General features: G+C 38.2%; 2 protein-coding genes and 2 long non-coding RNA genes across 11 annotated transcripts in view; 2 read left to right on the top strand and 2 right to left on the bottom strand.

Moving 5' to 3' along the window:
• Positions 1–417: 417 nt before the first annotated feature.
• LOC124204062 lies at positions 418–1,442 on the top strand. The gene is made up of 4 exons (XR_006878733.1): positions 418–557; positions 633–716; positions 822–1,105; positions 1,178–1,442. It is a non-coding gene; the product is annotated as an uncharacterized LOC124204062 (long non-coding RNA).
• On the bottom strand, positions 830–4,816 carry LOC124204063. Its single transcript, XR_006878734.1, has 2 exons — positions 1,478–4,816; positions 830–1,410 (listed from the first exon to the last, which is right to left on the bottom strand). It is a non-coding gene; the product is annotated as an uncharacterized LOC124204063 (long non-coding RNA).
• A 112-nt stretch (positions 4,817–4,928) lies between these two features.
• The window catches only part of LOC124206077, a 37,569-nt gene continuing 20,800 nt past the window's right edge, over positions 4,929–21,697 (top strand). For 4 of the 8 annotated variants that reach the window (XR_006879544.1, XR_006879546.1, XM_046603715.1 and 1 more), the window contains exons 1-7: positions 4,929–5,079; positions 5,165–5,267; positions 6,169–6,258; positions 17,322–17,423; positions 18,907–19,017; positions 19,653–19,761; positions 20,152–20,259. The gene's annotated coding sequence lies outside the window, so the exon portion shown is untranslated. Of the gene's footprint in view, positions 5,080–5,164; positions 5,268–6,168; positions 6,259–15,603; positions 15,896–16,329; positions 16,738–17,321; positions 17,424–18,906; positions 19,018–19,652; positions 19,762–20,151; positions 20,260–21,697 lie in introns of those variants that run through there. The other 4 variants (XM_046603714.1, XM_046603713.1, XR_006879545.1 and 1 more) reach the window with 4 other exon arrangements.
• LOC124206074 lies at positions 6,095–15,150 on the bottom strand. The gene is made up of 2 exons (XM_046603706.1): positions 15,023–15,150; positions 6,095–14,416 (listed from the first exon to the last, which is right to left on the bottom strand). The coding sequence occupies exon 2, from the start codon at positions 13,769–13,771 to the stop codon at positions 7,265–7,267; it is 6,507 nt and encodes a 2,168-aa protein (XP_046459662.1). The 5' UTR covers positions 13,772–14,416; positions 15,023–15,150; the 3' UTR covers positions 6,095–7,264.

Below are 21,697 nucleotides of genomic sequence, written 5' to 3'. Positions count from 1 at the left end.
GCGGCTCTTTATCAAACAATTTTCATCTCAACTGATGGACGGCAATAAAATGCCCGACACGCAAAACAAAATTTTTTTTTTAAACACAATTAAATTTAATTCACTATACTATTTTAATTCTTTTAATTTAAATATTGTTACGCAATTCTTGAATGGATTTTTTGAATGTTGGATAGAACCCGGTCGATGGATTGACAGTTGCGATTTCTCGTCTGCTGACAATGATGAATATGTCAATCGAAACGCCAAATTGATTTTCACTACGGACAGAAATCAAACTTGGATGCGCTTGCTCCAGCTATTGATTTTCACAATTGATGGACGGCTAAGGAAGTTTCAAAAATGAATTTCAATTTCCTTAAGTTTGATGATACAATGCGGTTCCAACCATTTGCGCTGATTTTGACTAAACAACAAGAGAGATTCCGTGTAACATTTTTCGTGATTGGCAACAGCTGTTTTGTAATGGCCGCCGTGTGTAAGAAGTCAACAATCAGACGGGAATAGTTGAACGAGACGAATTTAGGAGTTAAATACCTCTGGGAATGCAGAATTTTGTAACCTAATTAACTAATTATCATCTAGATTATGCATAACTTGCTAATTTATTGATTGACTGCTGTTTGTACTAGGTTTTAAAATGGACTGCAAATTATTAGAACGGTACCAGCGTGATAAACACTTGATGGCGATCAATACAAGTTGGTAATTCTGAGGTTTGTTCATACAAGTTAACTGGATAAATTATTTGTTATTCAAATGGGGTGACTCAGCAGAGGGGATGTTGCACCTACCACCTTATTGTCAGTTGTTACTTACAGGAACTTGATTGCAGTATGGTGAATGTGTATTGGCTCCCCTTTGGATGGCACCAATAAATACCTAATCACCTGAGTTTGTGCCGAAAACTTCTTGCAAGGGCTAGGCTATGATAGACAGGAAATTACGGAAACAGCTGGGAGGCATGTGAAACTGGTTATTAAAGCCCACAAATTTCACCACCAGATATTTCCACAACACTCAAAATTGGACCTCCACCACCAGAATTAAACAGCTGTCATGTTGAATCAGATGAACTCTTATTCAATAGGATATCCTCCGTCAGGTATAAAATTGAATTTTGCACTATTTGGGCTTTGGTCGTTTGGCACTGTACATTATAAATTTGACAACACAGATTCAACTCAACATCAAAAGATTTAAAGATACAAGAAGACTGGATCTTTTCCTCTTGGGATTTGACTTACCTTTCACGCACCTGTATCAAGCCAGCAAGTCGACCGTCAGTCCATAATAACTTGGGTGAAAGCCGAACTGAAAACTGTTGCACTTCACAGTTATTTGACACAGATTTTCTTTGATTTTGACTCTTGATCCTTCCACTGTACGAAATATTGGATTCAGTCGAACCTGAATAATAAAACACAAATTTTAAAAGAAAATATCAATGTGTGCTTATCATACCTGAATTACTTACCATTGTAACCAGTATAGTTCCGTGGAGTAGTAAAAGTTTCACGGCAGCCTGGGCTCTGCAATTGTAAACAGTTAAACACGTTCAAAATTTTACCTAGAGAATAAATTAAGTAAATAAGGAAATGCACCGCGAATCTGTAAGAGTTAAAAAAGGTTATTAGTTAATTAGTAGCAATTTAAGTACTTTATCTTGTTCGTCTCATGAGTCATTTGACAAAGTAAAACTGTACAATTTAGTTGCGGTTAAGCAAATTTATTTTCAAACACAGGCATGATTATTATACAAGTATACATTCAGGGCAAAATCGACAGACACGAACAATTTGGGTAATTTACAAACTTTAATAAAGTGACGTAAGGAAATTAGATGGATTCTTGGTTCCTCCCTCGCAGAGCAGGACAGCACGCGGATCGATGGAAAGTGATTTCTCTTCCACATCCTCAGCGCCGGAATCCAATCGGAGTAGCTGTCGGGAATCTGAAAATGAGAGAGGTTTCCTGTTTTGCGGATTGCACGCGGCGGATGCCATGCATCCCGCACGTTCCAAAGCGATAGGTATGTAACACATTTCTTTCTTCTTTTCTTTTTTTTTTAAATTCCGGGCGGAAGCGAACCTGTTAGTCCAACGTCGATCTTGATTTCCGCCCGTGTTGATTGTCACTTTGTCACTTATAGTTCTTGACGGTTCTTGATTGCCGTACAAGTGACTCAATCGAAACATTTTTGTAACTGCTGCACGGATAATCAATCGATTGACGATCGATTAACCGTTATAACTTTAAACGGTCAATATTCCGTCGACAGCGAACACTATATTCAGGCAAGAAAATTTCTTGCATCCTATTTTTCCGTCCGTTTTAATCCAGAATCATCCGTAATGATGAATTACCTATCTGTAAGCCATTGAAATTTACAAAAGTATAGAACTTTTGTAAAAGTAGAACTTATTTTTGATCGATTCCAGCGGATACTTTCCGCTTTCCTTGAACAATGATTTTTCTTCATCATGATTCCGCCTGTTTTGGTGGAACTTTGTTGACCCCCCACTACCACCCAATGAACCAACAAGTAACTAAAATGATTGGATCACCCCTGGACCCTCCAGCCTTCAGCTGGTAATGGTTTTATTTTCTACACATTATTTTGTAAAGTCGATTGCGCTCTATCAACAAGGTATTTTTTCAGTCACCAACTGATTGGTTTTGTGGCCCGAAAACCTTTGATGTCCGCCCCAACTGGAAGGGAGACTTTTTCGACTATTTGTGACGGCCTTTGATTAACAAACTGCTGGGCAGAGTGTTAATTTTCCCCTTGCTAGCAAAGTAGCCTTTTTTCTTCTAGCCCCGTAACTTTCTTGAATTGAATCTTATTTTTATCTGCGTGTCGTCTTCAAAAGAAAAAAAACTTTCTTACATAATTTTTCGAAGTTGTTGCAGTTTTTCCTCCAATTGTTTTTTTTTGATCAAATCGACCAAGCCAAAACCATTTGTGTCCCCACCGTAAACGAATTGTAGAGAAACGAGCCAATTCTTCGCGTGTCGAAGTTCAATTTATCGACTATGGAAACATTTTTTTCTTTCTGTAAAGCTTTTCATAGCAAGCTAGAATAGAGGGATAAATCAACGTCTAAATTCATCGTGTAACCCCGATAATGGCTTTCTTCGCACTTGCTTTCCTTTTTTTCTGTAAAGTTTTTCGAAGTGACTTAACAAATTTTGAATTTCCCCCCTTTTTTCCCCTGGTTGTTTTTTGTGTTGTTTGTTTTACGTGTTACCCATTTGGCTCTTTGCAGAGCTAAGACGAGAGAAGAAAATTTCTGAATTCATCTAAACTTTTCTCATCTCATCTCATATCTTCTCATCTCATTTTTTCACACCTTTATCGGTATGAGCTTATCTCATCTCATATCTTCTCATCTCATTTTTTTCACACCTTAACTCTCCATCGAAATGGAATTGCTTTTTATTGTCCCAATTTTTTAATTAAATTCACCAAGATGAAAATATTGGGTTCAAACAAAAGTTTGACAAAAGTTCTACTATTTTTTTTTAAATGAAATGGAATTGCATTTATTGTCCCATTTTTGATTCACCGAAATGAAAAGAATTGTGTTTTATTGTCCCATTTTGTTCCTCTATTATATGATAGATCGGAGTTAGTATTTTTCTTCGGCGAAATAAAAAGAATTGTGTTTTATTTGTCCCAATTCTTTTCAGAAAATAAATGGAATTGCTTTTTATTGTCCCATTTTCTTAAAAATCGAATCGCTTTTTTGTTCAACCACAATTCCACCACTGTTTTACATATTTTTTGGGAGAAATTGCGGAATGCGGATGCTTAAAGATCCATCCGCTTGAATGTCAAAAGATTTCACTCGTTCGTTCAGGTCCCTCCCTCCCTTCCCTTAAGCAACATGCTTTATGTTCGAACGAAAAGTTTTTATCTCCGTTCGTGTGGCACAAACTGGGACAAGCAGTTTGTTGGACTCATTTTTGTTTGCTGTTCTCGAGCGGAAGAAATGCTCCGTCAAAATAAAACACCAAGTTTTGCAGGATTCATTCATTCTTTGGTGCATTTCCAGTAGTCGGTCGAGTGGACTCTTCAGTAACTACCGAATCCACCCGACCTACTAACAAGAAATACACGGAAAGAATTTTTTAAAGTTGACCCACAAACTAAAAATTGGGTCAACTGGTCGAGTCTTTCCAGTTTAGTTCGCCGAGAAAGTTCCATCTTACTCGATGAGCTGCTGGATGAAGACTGACGATGAAGGCTCCGGATGGCCAATGTTTTATACGGGAAGAAAGAAGGTCATCCAAGGAGGAAAAGAAATCTGGCCTCAATTACTTGCACGTGAATAAAGAACTGTTCAAGGTAAACTTGAGGAATGTATTGGGGTCGCTTTGCTATTTCCAAGGGTGTGTCTGGGGTGATTTAGTTCAGGGATAGAGAACAAGGTCACTACGGTCAATAACCCTGCTATCCTTTTCAATAGCGTCTATTGTATGATAACATATTTCAAGTCCGTTCATGTTTTAAAATCCTTGAAAAATGGTTGGATGAGTTTTCCGAGAAGAAATTCTATAATTCTCTGGAGCTTTATGGAGGACATGAAATAGAATCCATCGCACTTCAGTGCTTTTGGTGTTATTACCAAATCTTAGGAATTTCATTTATTAAATTTTATTAGCCTAATGTTTAATTCATTTATCAAAACCAGACGAAACGCGAAAATGAAAAATGTTGCTGATTGACGCAAATGACGCAATTTTATTAAACATAATTGTTTTTCAGCACAAAAATTGTTGTGAAATATTTTCCATTATCAATTAATTTTTTTTTAATGATATGGCATTTTTTAAATCATGTTTATTTACTAGATTATTTACTAGATTTATATTTTACTAAAGGTTAGATTGCATAATTTAAAAAATCTTGGAAACGTGGTGAAAAATTACGATCACAGAGGACGTGAAGAGCGTGAATCGTTGCAAAAATGTCTGCCGTCTGCCGTTCAAAAAGTGTCTGACTGGTGCATTTAAATTTAATGGTTTCATTTTACTCGGCAAAAACTGAACTACTCAAGTCGATTTTTGTTGCAGGTGCTGCATGGTTTTCATCACTGTTATTCCTAAAATCTAATTATATGAAGTATAAACTAAAACTTTTATTTTGTTGTATTAACAGTGGCCCATTTTTCACGAGTAATGGTTTGGTTCGATCCGAATCGTCTTGAGAAAAATAAATGTGCTGACTTTATACGACTGACTTATTCCCGGAATAATACATCGTAAGTGTACACCTTCTGACAGCCATAAATTCTTATCTAATTGTGATAATGTAATCACTTTTATGTTTTTACTCGAATGTAGTAAGTATAATTAGTTGATGCTATTATATCTTAATATTTGAGGTCGACTATTCCAATAGCCAGGAAACAAGTTTATTTTACTTATGGTCCTATGGCCTGACAGGTAATACCGTAACTGCCCTTTTCAAGTAACAATCTGATTCATAGCTTTTTGACTCATTTGGTGATAAGGCTGACATGATAACACATCTCACTGCTGAAATTGTCGAGCTTTCTAACGATTCCGACATTCCGTTTAGGGAAGTAGACGTTTCGACAACAACTTGAACTCAAAATTGCAACTACTTTCGTTTATTTACCTATTAGCCTCAACTTGTCAAATTTTACACACTTGATGGTCTGGCAGGTCTGGTACTCGTAATGGGTCAAGCATCTTAACTTGAACGATTACCGGTAACTAAATTGCGTATTGTAGCCTGCTCTTTGCTTGAATTTTGGAACGTTATAAAGTGAAACTTAACTTTCAAATTCTCATTTAGCAAAGTTTAGAAGTTAGACAAAGTGATACTACTTTATATGCCACTAGGGTATGGCTATCAAGGTCTTATATTACTTCCAGACCAGATGAGCTGGGGATTGTGAAATAGTTTCCAGCCTGTCTACTGAAACGCATGCGGCATAGTAAACATCAAACAAGTTTTATTTTTTAATTTGACATTTTACTTGAAATTTAATTTATGAGTTTTAATAAGCGACAAATAAAAGGGATTGGATTGCAATGAGTAAAAAACCGTAGAAACTATCCATCAGGATTCACATTCATTTATTTCACATGATTAGCATTTCAATTAACAGTTCCAACATTTTCTTCAAATTACAGGGACACTAAAACCAAGGCAATGAATCCCGATTGCTTCCGCATGCGTTCCTGTAGCAGCCTCGTCGTGCGGATGGGGATTTTACATTCACGGTAAGAACAAACTGATACAAAGGATTATTTTTGGTGGGCGTAGTTTCTAGGGATCGACTGAAGGCCTTAGGGGCTGTCACAAAAAGGTTTACATTTGGTGGGTAGGCAAGGGGGTTGCAGTAATCGGTATTTTGTGTTGGTTGGCCGGTATCGGTCCGTGTCTAGCACGGCCACTGAAAAACACGAAAGGGTTTTTGTAGCTTCTCTGTCCGTTTCGCTCTTTTGACTCTTTTGATAGACAATTAAGAGTTTTTGATTGATTTGCATTTACTGACCGGCGTTCACCTTTGCGACATCTGCAAGCCCATGCCCACACTTGGTAGCATGGCCACACGGAAATAGCAGATTGAAGGCGATCACGGCCCATGCCACCGTTTATAGATGCAGAGCCGTGACAAGGAGGACGCGGAACTGGGTCACGTTTGATTTGTTTATAATTCGATATTGATGCAGAGTATTTTTGTTTGTTTAGTTTAGAGTATAAAGTATATAATTGGGTGTTCGAGCCATGGAAAGTCGGATCGGCTTATGGCTCAAGTAACGACAATGATGGAGACATTGGAGATGACATGTCACATTGCAACTGACATTTGAGTTCCTCGGACGTTGGTATGGGATCAACTCTGCGGGGTCGCATAAAAATGGACAGATAAACAGGACATGATGGACTGCTTCCGTTGGTTCACCACAGCAGAAGCAAAAAGATTCGGTTTTGGTTGAGCTTCAGTCTGTGTATGACCGTTGAAAGCATCTCTTAATAAATAGGATGGCTGATGTTTTTGTGGCGTTGAACGTGCAAACAAACCTAAAACGTGCACAAGATGGGAAAACAACACGTGCACGACACAAGGAATAAAAAAAAACGAAACAGAAAAATCAGGCCGGGGCCACTAGGCGGTCAGTTTTTAGACCTTTTCCCCTTTTTAAAACTATTCACGTAGAATTTCTTTTATTATACTTTTCATACATTGCCATTGGAAACTACAGCTATGAAAGAAAACATCGTTTACTCACTAATCGCTTCTTCACTGTTGTCGGTCATGCTGTCCTGCGAAGACGCGATTTCTTCATCAGTGCTGTAGCTGGACGAAAGTAATTCTTCGTCAGATTCTAAGACTGGATCTACGTAGCCACGCTGAATCTCTTGACGATCTTTCTCTGTCAGATGGGCCAGTATGGCTTTAACTAAATCCTTGTCTCCGTAAGAAGCCAATGTGCTTATGGCAGATTGGTAAGCGCCATAGTCATACCAACTGTGAAGGACTAGTTCTTTAACTTTATTTTTGCCGAGCTTGTCAGACACGCATAGCAAGAATTTTTCTATTCCTTCTTTGGGATAGCGATAGTCGTCGCTGAGAATGCAACAGATATAACTACTCCAAACACTATCTGTATAATGACTATCGGGATAAGGCTTGTAAGGTTGGGTAATAATGTCTATTAATCGCAGTAGCACATCCCTGTCGGCATATTTAGTAACGTATTGCAGGTGTAGGACATTCATAAAAAACTGTCCAACCTCGTCCGGTTCCGTATCGATCAAGGTTTTTAGTGTTGCCGGCACATTCTTCATTATTTCCAGTTCAATTTCCTCCCGTTTCTCTTTTGATAAATGACGTAAGAGAGCGTCCACGAGTTTATGTGTGTCAGAACAACATTTGCGTGTCAAAACCTGCGTAACAGCTTCTTTTCTTACAAGTTTTTCGACGGCACTTGGGCCTAATTTGTCCAAAACGCATTTCAAGAATTTGTCAACAATTTTAGCGCGCCGCCATGATTCCCACTTCCACACAAGATAGTCAATCCAAATGTTTACATCCTTAGATTCTTTTGATGCTCTGTTGGTGATTAGGTCGATTAACTTGGACAAATCACTTTCTTTCACGCAATCTTCTATGCGTTCAAAAACAAATTCGAGAATGTATCGTGTAGCATCATCGTGATAATTCTTACCTTCTTGATCACTGGTCTCCGTTATTTTCTCAATCAGCTGCAGCACTATGATCATCATAAGGTGTATTACCTCCTCCTTTTCAGTTGTTAGGAAGGAAAACATGAAATCAACAAGGGAATATCCAAACAAATATAACGCCTTTTTTATGACTTCGTATTCGTTGCGAACAAGTAATTCATTGACGACACTTTGGTCTAAATATTCGGAGAAACGCTCGAGGATTTCTTTTGAATAGTACCAGCCTCTTTTTTCTTTTAAATCTAAGAAATACCGAGCGAAGTAACTTTTTGTGCCGGAATTTTCTGTAATAAGTATGCGAAATAGCTGTTTACTTTGTTCAGTGGTAAATTTATCAAGGATTTCGTATACCACGAAATACATTCCCTTCCATGCATCAGTGTCAAATATCCGCTTTATAAAATCATCCAGTCCGTTAAATGACAATATTGTCTGAAAAGTCTCATCATCGATCCTTTGCAAATGTTCAATTGATTTCCAGTTCTGAAAAAGCAAGTCGTATAAATTCTTGTAACCATTTTCCCCATTGACGATGACTTCAAAAACAATTTGAAAAAACATTTCGTTGTGGCATGCGCTGAACACGTTGCCACTTTCGTATTTTGTATTTGCAGCTTTCAATAAGGCGATCAGATGATCTTGCCCAAAGATTTTCTTGACGGATTCCAGAACTATTCGAAACATTTCGATTTTCTCCCATTTAATTGCGTCCCACAAAGCATCGCCCAGGAATCCAGTTGTATCCGTCAAGTATTTCCTCAGCTCGTCCTCGGACAGCATTTCTTTTAGGAAGTTCAACATTTTTTGGCGAAGATTTTCGTGTTCAAAGACGGCGGCCACGTACAGTGGCGTGACACCTGTTTCGGCACTAGCAATGACATTATGCAGCACTTCTTTTCCCCACTTTTTAGCTTCCGTTTCGTTAGACAAAAAACTGATGCGAACAGTTTCAAGTATTTGACCGACAGTTTTCTCATCGTCGCGCAAAGTCGCTCGATGCAGACGAGTCATTCCATGTGAATCTCGTACTAAAAGCGATTGAATGTTAATTGGTAACGTGTCGCCCTCTTCTTCTTTTCGCTTGTAAACACTTTTAAATAACTGAGAATTCATTATGAGGATGTGATGAGATATTCCTTTCAGTATTTCGTTTTCTTTATTCTCTTCTTCAAGAATGCGTAAATTTTCCAATATATAGTAGAGAGTTTCCTGTGACCTATTTCTGGAGTGAGATTCGAGTGACTCAACCAAACAAATTTCAAACTGTATTTTTAAATTGGACATGAATTTGGATGACAGGAACTTTAAAATTTTTTTCAAAGGGCTGTCGTAGTATTTATTAGAAAATAAAAACTTTAAAATAACACAAACATCTTCCAAATCAAAGTTGTTTAAAAAATCCTTTAGTGAAATTTGCAAAAAAGCTTGTGTTTGGTCTAGGAAATCAACGACAAGGCTCACAAATTTTAAATTTTTTTCTTTGTTTTCTTCAGGATCTAAACCATTTAGAAACCAAGACAAGTTGGAAAACATTTCCTCCACATGATCTGCATCATTACTGTCATAATAACTCATGAATCGTTCAAAAACTTTGCTTTTATGACAGTACATTTCATATAAAAACTTATCCTTGTTAAGGTAACTAAAGTTGTGAAGAAATCTTCCAGTTTCTTCTTTACTAAATTTCATGTCAAGGCAATCACACAAAAACAGAAAGATATTTGAATTGGTTTCCTCAATAGCATCATGCAAGACATAATGATATTGATCGATTAGGAAATGGAAAGGTATGTTGTCTCGTGGGTGCACACGTTCTTTTAACATTGAATTAAAAAACACTCGCACTCCACTGCAATCATATGAACCATCATGACGATCATCACCCAAAATCTTCATAAAAATCAATTTTCGAACGGATTCCGAAGTGAGTAAGTGGTTGCAATCGTCGTTGTCTTCGGGAAGAAATCCCGCGTACAAATATTTGGCGAACAAATACTCGGCATAGGTTCGATGCAAGAACTTGGCTTCGCCTTTGTCGGTTTTATCCAAGAACCCAAAACAAACGCCGCCACTAGTGCAGTTTTCTTCTTCTTGACGAATTTCTTCTTTGGACTGAAAGGAGTTCGATTCCCCCAACAATACATTCAAATGCTTTGGATAAGAAACAATTGTCTTTATCGCCAATTCCCTTAGATACTTTTCCAAACGTCTAATTTGTACATCGATGTATGGGTTTGCTGGATGGTAAGAGTCAAATTTAATTTTTTCTGCGCGATAAATTTCAAGTTTCTTTTCCATAAAAAGGGAATAGAGACTTGCCAAATCCAAATTATTCTCCGAGATACTTTCAATAAGAGACTCGATTGGTAATCCTTGTTGGATTGTATCTTGGAGTTGGGTTTCGAAGCACTCGGCCAGCATTCGACATTGTAAAGGAATCCCAATTAAATCACTTTCTTTGTCATTCAAAGTTGTTGTCAAGCGTTCAACTAATGATTTGCTGAATAATTGGATATGCCCATCTGTAGTTTGCAACATTTTCAGTTTGTTTCCCCAGTACTTGGAAAGACAATTAACTTGATCTTCTTGACTGAAATTTTTGAAATGATAGGAAAACTGAAATATTTGATTTTGTAGTTCTTCCTTTAAATGTGCACGAGTAGTTATGTAGAGTGCGTCCATTTTCGTTAATGTAACAGCTTTAATCAACTGAAATATTTTTTCGTGGAGTTCACCGTTACTTTCGTCGAATCCGTCCAACATGACGACGATTCGACCGTCTGTCTGAAACCGCTGAGTCAAAAGCGAACGCGTGAAAGGACTGTCTTTGGCAAAAATGTTTGCGAAAAATGCAATAGCGCTTGACTCATTAACTAGAGAAAAATCAAATTCCGCAAGCTCTTTATTGCAATCCACCAAATCAATTCTGATAACCCAAATATCCGGGTTGTCTCTTTTGATTATTTCGTAATAGTTGGACAAGATTGTCGATTTGCCGGTTCCAGCTATACCGGATATAATGAACACTCGTCCTTTTCTATTTCCTTTATTAATTAGGTCTTTCTCTGCGATGTCGATACCTTTAGACAACTGAGGATCTCTTGAATTTTGCCTTTCTTTTTTTCCCACAATAATTTTCATTTGTTCCCATATTTCTTTCTTGCGACTATCTTCCGCAGTCAACCATTTGATGTATCCTTGCGAATTGACGGTGCACTCTTTTTGAAGTTCATCTGTCGTGCATTTCATACTCACAGCTAGTTCATCGTAAAAACTGTTTTCCCAGGGATGCTCTATCTTCCTCTTAATGTAAAGGGATGGCTCGAAACGTGCAGAGCTGCACTTAGGAATTGTAACTTTTCTTGTGTCCATCAACAACTCTTCAATTGAATTAGAATCAATAACGTTTCCTAGGTCCCTATTTTGCATTAGATTGGCTAAAGTATCATTTTTAATTAAATCTCCCACAGATTTCAACGTACCTTGAAAATCTATTTGCTTTTCGAGTAAGGCTCTTTTGGATTGCTCATTTAGGTCGCCAAAGTTCAATTTATCTTCCACTTCAGCTCCATCTTGACTAATGATAATGATTCTCTTATTCGGCATCTTTTTGACCAGCTCTTGAAAAATTTCGTCGTCATTTTCGGTCGAAATTCCGTCCTCACAAACGACAACAAGAAGATGATGAGAATGTTCCGACTTGAGTGTCTTTTTCAATTTGGAATATTTATCTTTCAGACGACATAATGACGTCATTAAGTAGCTATCCTTATACTGGAAATATTTTTGTAATATGTTTTCATGGTTAGTGATCGGTTCTTCTAGTCTGAGCTTTTCCAGCGCCGCAATGACTTTAACGGCCGTGCGTTCTGGCAATGAAGTAGCAATACGCCCGATTCTATCTGGTGATATCAACATCTTACTAATTTTATCTTTCATCTCCTCAACTGCCTTATCATTGAATTCCAGCACTTCCTTCAGCTGATTTTGGTAGTCGATCGAAATGGCCGTTACACGCAATGACTTCAACTTCTTTTGACCTTCTTTAAAAATATTTTTTCCTTCTTCCGATGACATGAATTTCGAGTCTTTCTCCTTGAACCAGTCCAACATATTTCTCAAGATAAAATCCGACTGAAAGTCACTTTCGTGCAGACTGTAACGATCGTCTAACTCTTTTTTCAATATGTCATCCAGTTCCACTTCGCTGGGGGTGTTAACGGCAAAGACGAGCTTGTCCAAGAAATCGGCAATTTCCTTATCACCAACCAAGTCATTGAGCGATTTATTCTCACCTAATGCTGTTCTGCTGATTATTTTTCCACCAAATGATTCGCTCAGCTGAATAGTCAAGTCCTTCCAGTGGTGAATAAAAACAGCGTTGCGTTGTTTCCCTCGAAGTTCCAGCCCTTCCGGAGTGAGATTTTTCGACGTTCGCCCTTCCTCATCAAAGATATTCTTAGCAATTAAATCATCATAAACTTCCTCAAATTTACCAAAATCCAACTCCACTGATTGGGTTTTATTTTGAGGATATTTGGGCAATTGTTTGTTTAGTGATTTTTCGTCAGAGTAGGTTAATTTCTTGCTGCTATTTACTTCACTCTTTTTCAATTTGAATTTCTCACAGTAATGAACGAATGTTAACTCGGAAAGTATTTCACGGAAGCGACTATTATCTCCTTCCAAAAAGGTTGTGCAAAGTTTACCTCCTATTTTGTCAATCACTTTCTCGTGAATCAAAGCAACGTGATAAATTTTCAATAAGGTTGACTTAAGGTTTAATTGTTTTTTACTGGTGACGTAGTCGAGCATCGTCTTGGCCAACAGATGGATGTCTGACCACCCTGTCATTATTCTTCTCAATTGGTCTGTGTTCCTCAACTTGTATCGAGTCGGGGATTTCTTGTTGCTTGGCACTTTGTCGAGGGTTAAAATTTTATCGTGGTCGTCCAGACGTATTGTTTTTTTATCGAAAGATAAAATGTTATCGCGATCGTCCAGAGGTATCAGCTCGATCCCGCTCTTATTCAGATTCTCCTCACTGTCAAAGCCAATGTTGGTGCAGATGATGCAATCCTGAATAGTCTCCGGGAGAATTCCTTCAGCTTGTTTTATTACTTCACGGTAGTACGAACGGAAATATTTCGGCAGACTAAAATCTTTCTCGTTGTCGTTGAGCAGATCAGCCGCCGTGATTTTCTTTTCTTCATCCTGTTTGTGTTTGGCCTGCAAGAATCGATAGCTCTCTGTTTGGTCGCTTTTCTTGAACTTGAAAATCAGATCGTCGAATTTGCCGCCCATTCCTGGGATTTCCGTTCCCAAGCGAAACTGGAAACCGGAACCAATCCCCCGAAGCAAGAAAAGCATCAACAGTTTCAGTTGAAACACATTACCGTGCAAGGTGTTTTTCAATCCACAGGACGCCGGTGGGTTCTCGGTCGTTGAATTGGTTCCCGCTCCCGGAGTAATGCGGACTTTCTTACTTGCACATCCGGTTGGCTCATCGTCACCGTCTGCTTCGTTTTGTCTTTTAGGCATTTTCACGGTTACCACTCACGCACGCACTTTGGCACGATCTGAACGCGACAATAGGATAGGAATTCACTGATCGTCTATTTAAACACTTGTTGAGTTTGAATTGATTATCACTGATACACAAGGCTGGCAGCGGCGCGGTTTTGTACCAATTCCGTTCCGTCCCGCCAAATATCCGATGTTTTTTTTATCGAACAACAAAATTAAAACCCGCCCCGTTTCCTGGCGCGAACTTTAAAAAAATTGCGGTGCGGTTTGGGTCCGCATCCGGTCGGATCGGGCTGCGTTGACGGTTCACCGGCTCATTGACAGTCTCACTGATACATTTGGTCCTTGTTTTATTTTCTTTTCTTTTTTTAAATTTACAAACGTAGAAAGTTTAAAATTCAAGAAATGGAAGAACGTTAAAGAAATGAGAACTTTGGCCGACGACTTCCAACGGTCAAATGCTCTTACTATCTTGAAATGCGAAACATTGTACCAAACTCCTAATAGCACTGGAAAACTCTGCCAACTTCGCGCAAGTTCGGGAATTGTTTACGTATCTCAACATCCAAGGTCTTTTTGTCGCCGCCAAAATAAAAATAAGTGCCGGCAGCTGCCATGGCGCCACCCTATCACTGCCGTCGTGTTATCGTGGACGCCTTCCTGTAAAACAAAAATGTGTTTATAGTTAGAGTTTAGACTTAAAGTGGCTAGACACAAACATCAAACGAATTCAGATTTTTCTTTGAAAAAAAAGGGAATTTCCGACGATACAATTGTCGCCGATTGTCGCCTTAAAAGGTGTAAGCTACTAAAAAAAAATTTGCAGTGGGTTTTAAATAGATGGTGTATATTTTTTCCTTTGTTTTCGCGATTTCAGGAACCTTGACTCGATGGAATAAAATTATCTTAGTAATAATCCGTAATAATCATCTGTTGCATGACATTTCCAATAATTTCGGGGGAGAGAGGACAATCCACGAAAATTTAGTTTTTTACAGAAATAGCAAATAAAGGCGTTATTAAAAATATTTTTCAAGAATTTTACAAAATTATATGACTATCATTGAATTATTCGTTTAATTTTACTAGCTAATTGTTTGATTCATTTTTTCAAATCGTCCGACTTCCGAAACGCGAGAATTTTAAATCTTGCCGGTTGATTTTGTTAAAATGATAACAAAGATAAACTTGTTGCAGTAGAACGGTTTTACAACGGTTCCAAGTGTCAACTATTGTATTCACTTCGGCATTATACCGGTACCTTACCGATTTAAAAGCTGAATAATCCGTCGTAAAGTTGTATTAGTTGCACGCACTTTGACACGATCTGAATTTGACAGTACGATACAATTCAATGATTACTTATTCAAACACTTTTTGACTTTGAATTGATTATTGTTCTAAGAAAGGAAATGACGTTCCGTACAAGAAGAAAGACGCACAACTCGATTCACCGAAAGACGAAAAACCAGCCACAAGAAAATGAGCAACGGAAAAGAAATTTGAACTTTGGTCGACGACTGCCAACGGTCCAATGCTCTTACAAAACACTTGCAGACTCTCCCGGCTGTTCAATTTCGACATTCGATAACGTTGCAACTTTAGTGGCTCAACTGGCGCATCAGTGTCGTTTTTAATGTGGCGACAACTGGAGCGCTGACACGCTAAAATTAGAAAATCAGGATTGTTCCACATAGAAAAGCATTAGGGAGACTGTTGCCATGGAGGCGATCTCGCGGTCAACAGTAAGTTGCTTGGATATCACATTCAACAATCAACACCCAAGGTCTTTTTGTTTTCTTCTTGTGAAATCCTTATCGCCTTTATTTTATGTTGAAGTTGACGACAGTGCCGATCTATGAGCTGCCTGCGACGCGGTTGCAGGTTGCGGTTGTTGGTTAATAGACGAATATGCCTTTCGACTGACGTATGTGTCCGCATGTGTCCCGAGCTTCTTTGTGTGGCTACCAGCTGCTCGGGTTGGCCCGTGGACCCGGTCCGTCCCGATGCGCTCAACCCGTAAACAAAATGACTTTGTAGGTTCTTCGTCAACCCGGGGCTGTTGTCATATCCCGGGCTACAATATTTCAAGTATTTGAATAAGAACCGAGCAGCGAAGGACTTGCATGACAACCGAGAGTGAGTTAAAAATTTGGAACCTTAAAGAGTGACACTTTATCGAAAGAGTCGGTCAATTAATCTATTCCTTTGTTTTCCGCGGTTTTCCGCGATTAAAGGAACTTTGTCTCAATGAAATTTAATTACCTAGCCGGTCCATAAGATCAGATCCATCCCCATTTGAATTCAAATGAATAGTTAACAACCAACAGAATTATTTAGGAAAAAGAGGAAAATGAAAACAGCTAACCCAAGTCGAGCGATTGCATTGACTGATTGACTCCATCCCGGAATAATATGCCTCAATAACAAATCTAATACCTACCACCTTGTCAGCTTTATCACATTTAATGTTAGTTCCTTAGTTTATATATCTTAACTTGTATGCGATGTAAATTTGAAAAACCGTACCTTGTCGAACTGTGGATTCGACATAATAACCTCAAGTCGAAAGCAACTGAAATCTGAATTATGAATTTAGAAAACAATTTTATTACGATTAATAATATTTATCTGTCTTATTTTTTATTTTTAATTAAATTATATTCTCACGGAAATAGCAAAAGGCGTTGTATTATAAGTATTTTTCTTGATTGACAACAGAGAACAGATCGAAGGCCGGAGTCCCGAAGCGCAGTTCGAAACGTTTTGAACGTAGTTACAAATGGTGACCACAGAGGACGCCATGTATCAGCGAGTCTGTCCGGGCAAAATCTGTCTGGTCTGTTGTGTGTCGTTCAAGAATTCAAGATCTCATCACGTTGACGAGGTGTTCTTGATTGCAACGTGAACCAAGTCGAGTTTTGTTGCAGACTTGTCGATGGTGTGTGGTTTTCGTGTTTCCCAGAATCATTTTATATAAAGTAAGAAGCTAATATTTAGTATGTAATTGTTAAGTGAAATCAGGTATGCAGCTTTCGTGAGTTATGCAAAAGCATGTCTGGATTATTCGAATTATTTTGACTACGTCGTTCAGTGCACACAATTGTAATAACTTTAAAGCCCAAAAACTGACATTCTAGAAAACAATTTAATTTTGATTAGTCTTCTTAATTTTCCCTTCACATGTAACAGACTTTTTGTATAGTTTGGGCTCTGGGGAGTAAAAGAAAAATAATTTGTGTTGACTTATCCTTTCAAGCCTTCAGCTTGCTATTATTCAGAATTCAAGTGTTTATTCTTGTATTGCATTACGTCATTCTCTTGTGCATAGTGAAACTCAAGTTTAAAATCTCATTCAATTACTATAAGGTTTGGACAAGAATATTGTCGAATGCTACTCAGTGAATTCAGAAGTAGCTTACTGTGCATCACTGTATATTTTTAATCTGTGATATTGTGTCTGTCATTATTAGAGAGAAAAGCATCCATTAAGTTTTACATCATTATTTCTGTTTTGTAATTAGCACTTCAATCTTCATTTCCAGTATTTTCTTTTCATTTACAGAGAATGAGACGACTTCCGCAGGCGTTGTTATTGCGGCTATCGTGGATGGTGCATGGTCACAAATTGGTCACTTTCAGCAGTCGGATCCAACTTGAAGAATGGGTATGTAAATGTTTTTACATGTAACCTTTTCAAATGAAAGTTAAGCAGCGAATCGCGATTCCAATTTCCACGTGTGTAACTTGTGCACTCTCATGATCAGCACCTACCTTAGTATAAAAACATTTTTACGCGATATCGACGTGATCACGCTAAATCTCTTGATGATCTTTCTCGGTCAGATGGGCCAGCTGGCCAGCATGGCTTCAACTAAATCCTTTTCTCCATAAGAAGCCGCGGAGTTAATGACGGAATGGTCACTGTGAAGAACTAGTTTTTTAACTTAATGTTTACCCAGCTTGTCAGACATGTATAGCAAGAATTTGTCAATTTGTTTGGGCACAATTCCCGCACGGTTATGATTTCCTATGATTACTGAGATAGTCACTCCATATACTGCGTTTCCTTTTGAGTGAATAATCGCAAACCAACTCTTTAGAAATAAGGTAGACTAACTTTGCCAAATGGCAGTATATTCCGATGTAATCAAAAACAAAACTTAGGATGTAGCAAGAACGATTGATTTGCTCATTTGTCTGATCGCATACCACCGTCTCATCGAGAAGTAGTGTTTCACCGTTGTGCTTTTTTGGATTCGTTATCGTTATCGTTAATCGTTATTTTTTCAATTTTTCATTCGTTTCGTTCTTCGTTTCGTTAATTTAAACGTGTCGCATTTTTCTGTTTTTGCGACCGTTATCGTTTACCTTACAATTTTTTTTTTAGAACCTAGTTTTCTAAGGCCTGTTAGGCCAAATGATGTAGAAATAAATGATGCGAAAATAATGGCCTAATTCCTCGCTAGGGGATCGCTAAGTCGCTAGTAGGTGGTCATCCCAAAATTGAAAATTCCAAATTTTGAGGGGAAAAAAAGTTCCCCCTGGTAATCAAAAAATTTGAAATCTCTACGGTTTTGATACGAAAAATTTAGCAAGAAATTAACGAAAACAACGAAAAAAACAGCCATTTCGTTATCGTTAACGAAAAAAACGAGCATTTTCCAAAAAAGTCGATAACGAGGCTCGTTAATACGTTATTTTCGTTGTCGTTATTTAAACGAGTGAAACACTATCGAGAAGTTTACCAAGTATTTTTTAACCTCGTCTTTTTTTATTTGAGATTTGAGAAGAAGGTTAACATCACATCGACCGGGGTGTTTATCTAGACGAAAGATTTTTCTAGAATAATGTTCTGGATGAAGTAGCTATTTGACAGTTGAACTAGCCTAGTGAGGTGGGAGGGTCTTAAGCATAAGGAATGGATAGCAAATCAGGAAATCAACGCTGACAGCGCATGCTACACACTGGAGCGTGCGCTTATCTTTTATTGTATTGCTCTTCTCGCTCTCGTCGTCTAATATCTAAAATGAAATTATGTACTTAGAATCTTAGATTTGAGTGGAAAGAATCGGGATCAAGATTTTAATTTATTTTCGTTATAATTGACACTGTAATTAACATTTCCAACATTTTATTTGAAATTACAGGAATGCAAAACTCATTTTTATGACTTCTCGTTACTAGCGGCCATCGTCGCGTGGATGCGGATTGGTCACTTTCGGCGGGACCTGAATGAATCGGTGGAACTGATAGAATGGGTATGTAATTTTTTTTTTAAATATATCATCTCGCAAGTAAAGTTGAACTATTACCAATTCTACTTACGTGAGCGCATGTGAGTTGATCCCAAATATTTTCCGCACTTGGTGGGAATATTATTATTATGGGTGAAGTAGCTGACAGGAATCAGTGGAAATAGGGCACGTCAGCCTCTTTTTTTAACCTCTTGACTAATATAGGCGGATCAATTGCGATAAATAGAGAGAGAGCATTGGCTTTGGTCGGTTTGGTGGGTTTCGCATATTTCCAACTAAGGGATGGATATAGCAAATCAGGAAATCAACGCTGGCAGCGCACGCTACACACTAGAGCGTGCACTTAACTTTTACGCCGCTTATACTTGGAGAGTAGCCGAGTAGGTGACGTGTTGTAAGAAATACCATTGCCCTACTATAGGCGTCTCGCGTGTCAATCGCAAGTGAGTTTGAAACTTGGAACTGTATTTTACTTTCCCTCACGAAATCCGGATTTTTATTTCACGGAGGAACGAATATTCATAGAAAATCATTTCGATTGTTGCCTTGATTATTTTAACATTAAAGTAATTGATGTAATATTTGAAATCGACGTTCAATTTATTTGTGTTTCTTATGTTGGCTGCTGTGATAAAAAGAAACCTGGCCGATTTTCTGATCCATATCCCGGAATTCAAACGAATCGTCGAGATCCACTTTGCTCCGTCGACTCCACCGCGTTGACTCCATTCCGGAATAATATTTACCGTAAGTACAAATTCATTTGGTTATGTATAGCATATTTTATTTAATTATTTAATACCTTAGTTATGGCTTTATTGCGTACGATTAAAATATTCCCTTTCTATATCATTCTATATTACCCGTCTATTAGACTATATCGTGTATGTATGATGATGTATGATGTAGTCTTCTTCAAATATCTTACGCACGCAACATTTTCGGTAGGTCGTGTGGTAGGGAGAATCCGCGAAATAATTCTGCCAAGCCATTTCGGCCTTGTTATTATTCCGCGTTGCGTTGTTTATTCTCTTATTCTTGTGCCAGACTCGGCAGCCAACAGTATTGAATTGCGTAATCGCTTGACTTAAACGCATTATATCTTATAATTATATTTTACTTTATATCTTCTTCCAGATTTGGACGTTTTGGAATAGCTCCCAATCGGACGGCTGACAGACGGAAGATTTTTTTGCGGTACAGGCCCCATTTCGGTCTGAAATTGGCTTCTTCCCACCACATCTGGTAAGCAAAAACAAATACATTAAATAGTCATCCTGACAAACAGCTCAATGAGAGATAAGTCAACTTACTTCGTGAGGGATATTCAATTCGGACATTAGGATTAGGTCATCTCCGTTCTCGTCTTTGAGAATCACGCGAATGTATCCGCCGTTCTCCTTTTTCTTGAAAACGGCCTCGACAAACACTTGAATCCATTTGCCTTTGAGGTCCAGCAACTTGTAAGACTTGTTTCCATTTCGGTTCAAGTCGTTGGGATGCAAGTAGAAGCCGTTCTTCTCCGATAACCTCAGAGTGGCCAAAGGGAATTTGGTCAGTTCTGGGCTGCCGCTCGTTTTGATTTGGAAAATGTGGAAAAATTCGTTGAACGTGTTCTACATTTTCGGGTTCGGTTTGAACCACCAAGCGAAAATGAAACTCGTTCCTTTTTTACCGTCCTCTTTGCCCTTCATCTTCATCCCGCTCCCGGTCGTCTTTACCCGTGAAATCGTTGTCGCCTTTGTAGATGGTGAAGTTGAAGACGTTGCCCATCAGTGGATCTTTGACGCAGTGGACGTGAATCTTGTCCTTGTTGTTCGTGGGGAATTCCAGCGCTTTCTTTTGAAGAGATGTTTCAAACATCTTCACTGTATAAAAAATGGTGTTTGCCGTTGAGAATAGACTTTAAGTGATTTCAGTTGGCGGTACCTGTTTGGGCGACGTTGTCCTTGATGTTTGTCGGGCAGCTCTTCATTAGAAAGTCTTTGTTTTGCCTCTCGTAGCCATCAAAGTGGAATTGAAGGTCCCAATTATTGTCCGCTTGACTCAGAGACAGGTGAAAATAAGTTAGTACGAAGAATAATATTGTTGAGGTCTTCATCGCTGGAGTTTTCTAACTGACGGAATCAAGCAGGGGCAGCTTTTTATACCTTTGGCGTATAGTTGATTGAAGTGTCTTCAGATATTTCGTAAGGCTTGCTTGGTTCGGTTGCGCAGTATTGCTCGGTATTGCTTCAAAATAATAATTACGTTAGGCAATGAAAAATACAAACAAGTCAATTGGTTACAAATGAGACACATTCAGTTGTAATTGGTTTTCTTTTTTTTTCTCTTTCAATTTTGGATGGAAAATCTTAAGTTTCCTCGGTTCAGCGTTGAGAAATCTAGAAGAAAATTGACGTTTTTATTGTCTTACTTCTTGATGGATTTCAAATTTGTTGAGGTATTTGATCGATCGATCGGAATTTTCATATCTTTTTGATAAACTTTTCGATTAGACACCGGCTCCGCGTGACCGTACATACCGCAATTTTAACTTCATTTATCTAATAACTGTGTGCGTCGCCAAGCTGTCGTTGTTTGCTTGTTTGCAGTCATAATTTACAAATTGTTTTTGCGCATTTTTATTCTATAACTGAGGCTCCGTGTCGTAGCCCTATTCTTGTGGGTAATGTGATGTTGA

This window comes from Daphnia pulex, chromosome 10 (genome assembly GCF_021134715.1).
Source record: "Daphnia pulex isolate KAP4 chromosome 10, ASM2113471v1".
In the NCBI taxonomy this organism is placed as follows: Eukaryota; Metazoa; Arthropoda; class Branchiopoda; order Diplostraca; family Daphniidae; genus Daphnia; species Daphnia pulex.
The sequence above is the reverse complement of the archived record's forward strand: the minus strand, read 5'-3'. Positions and strand labels throughout refer to the sequence as shown.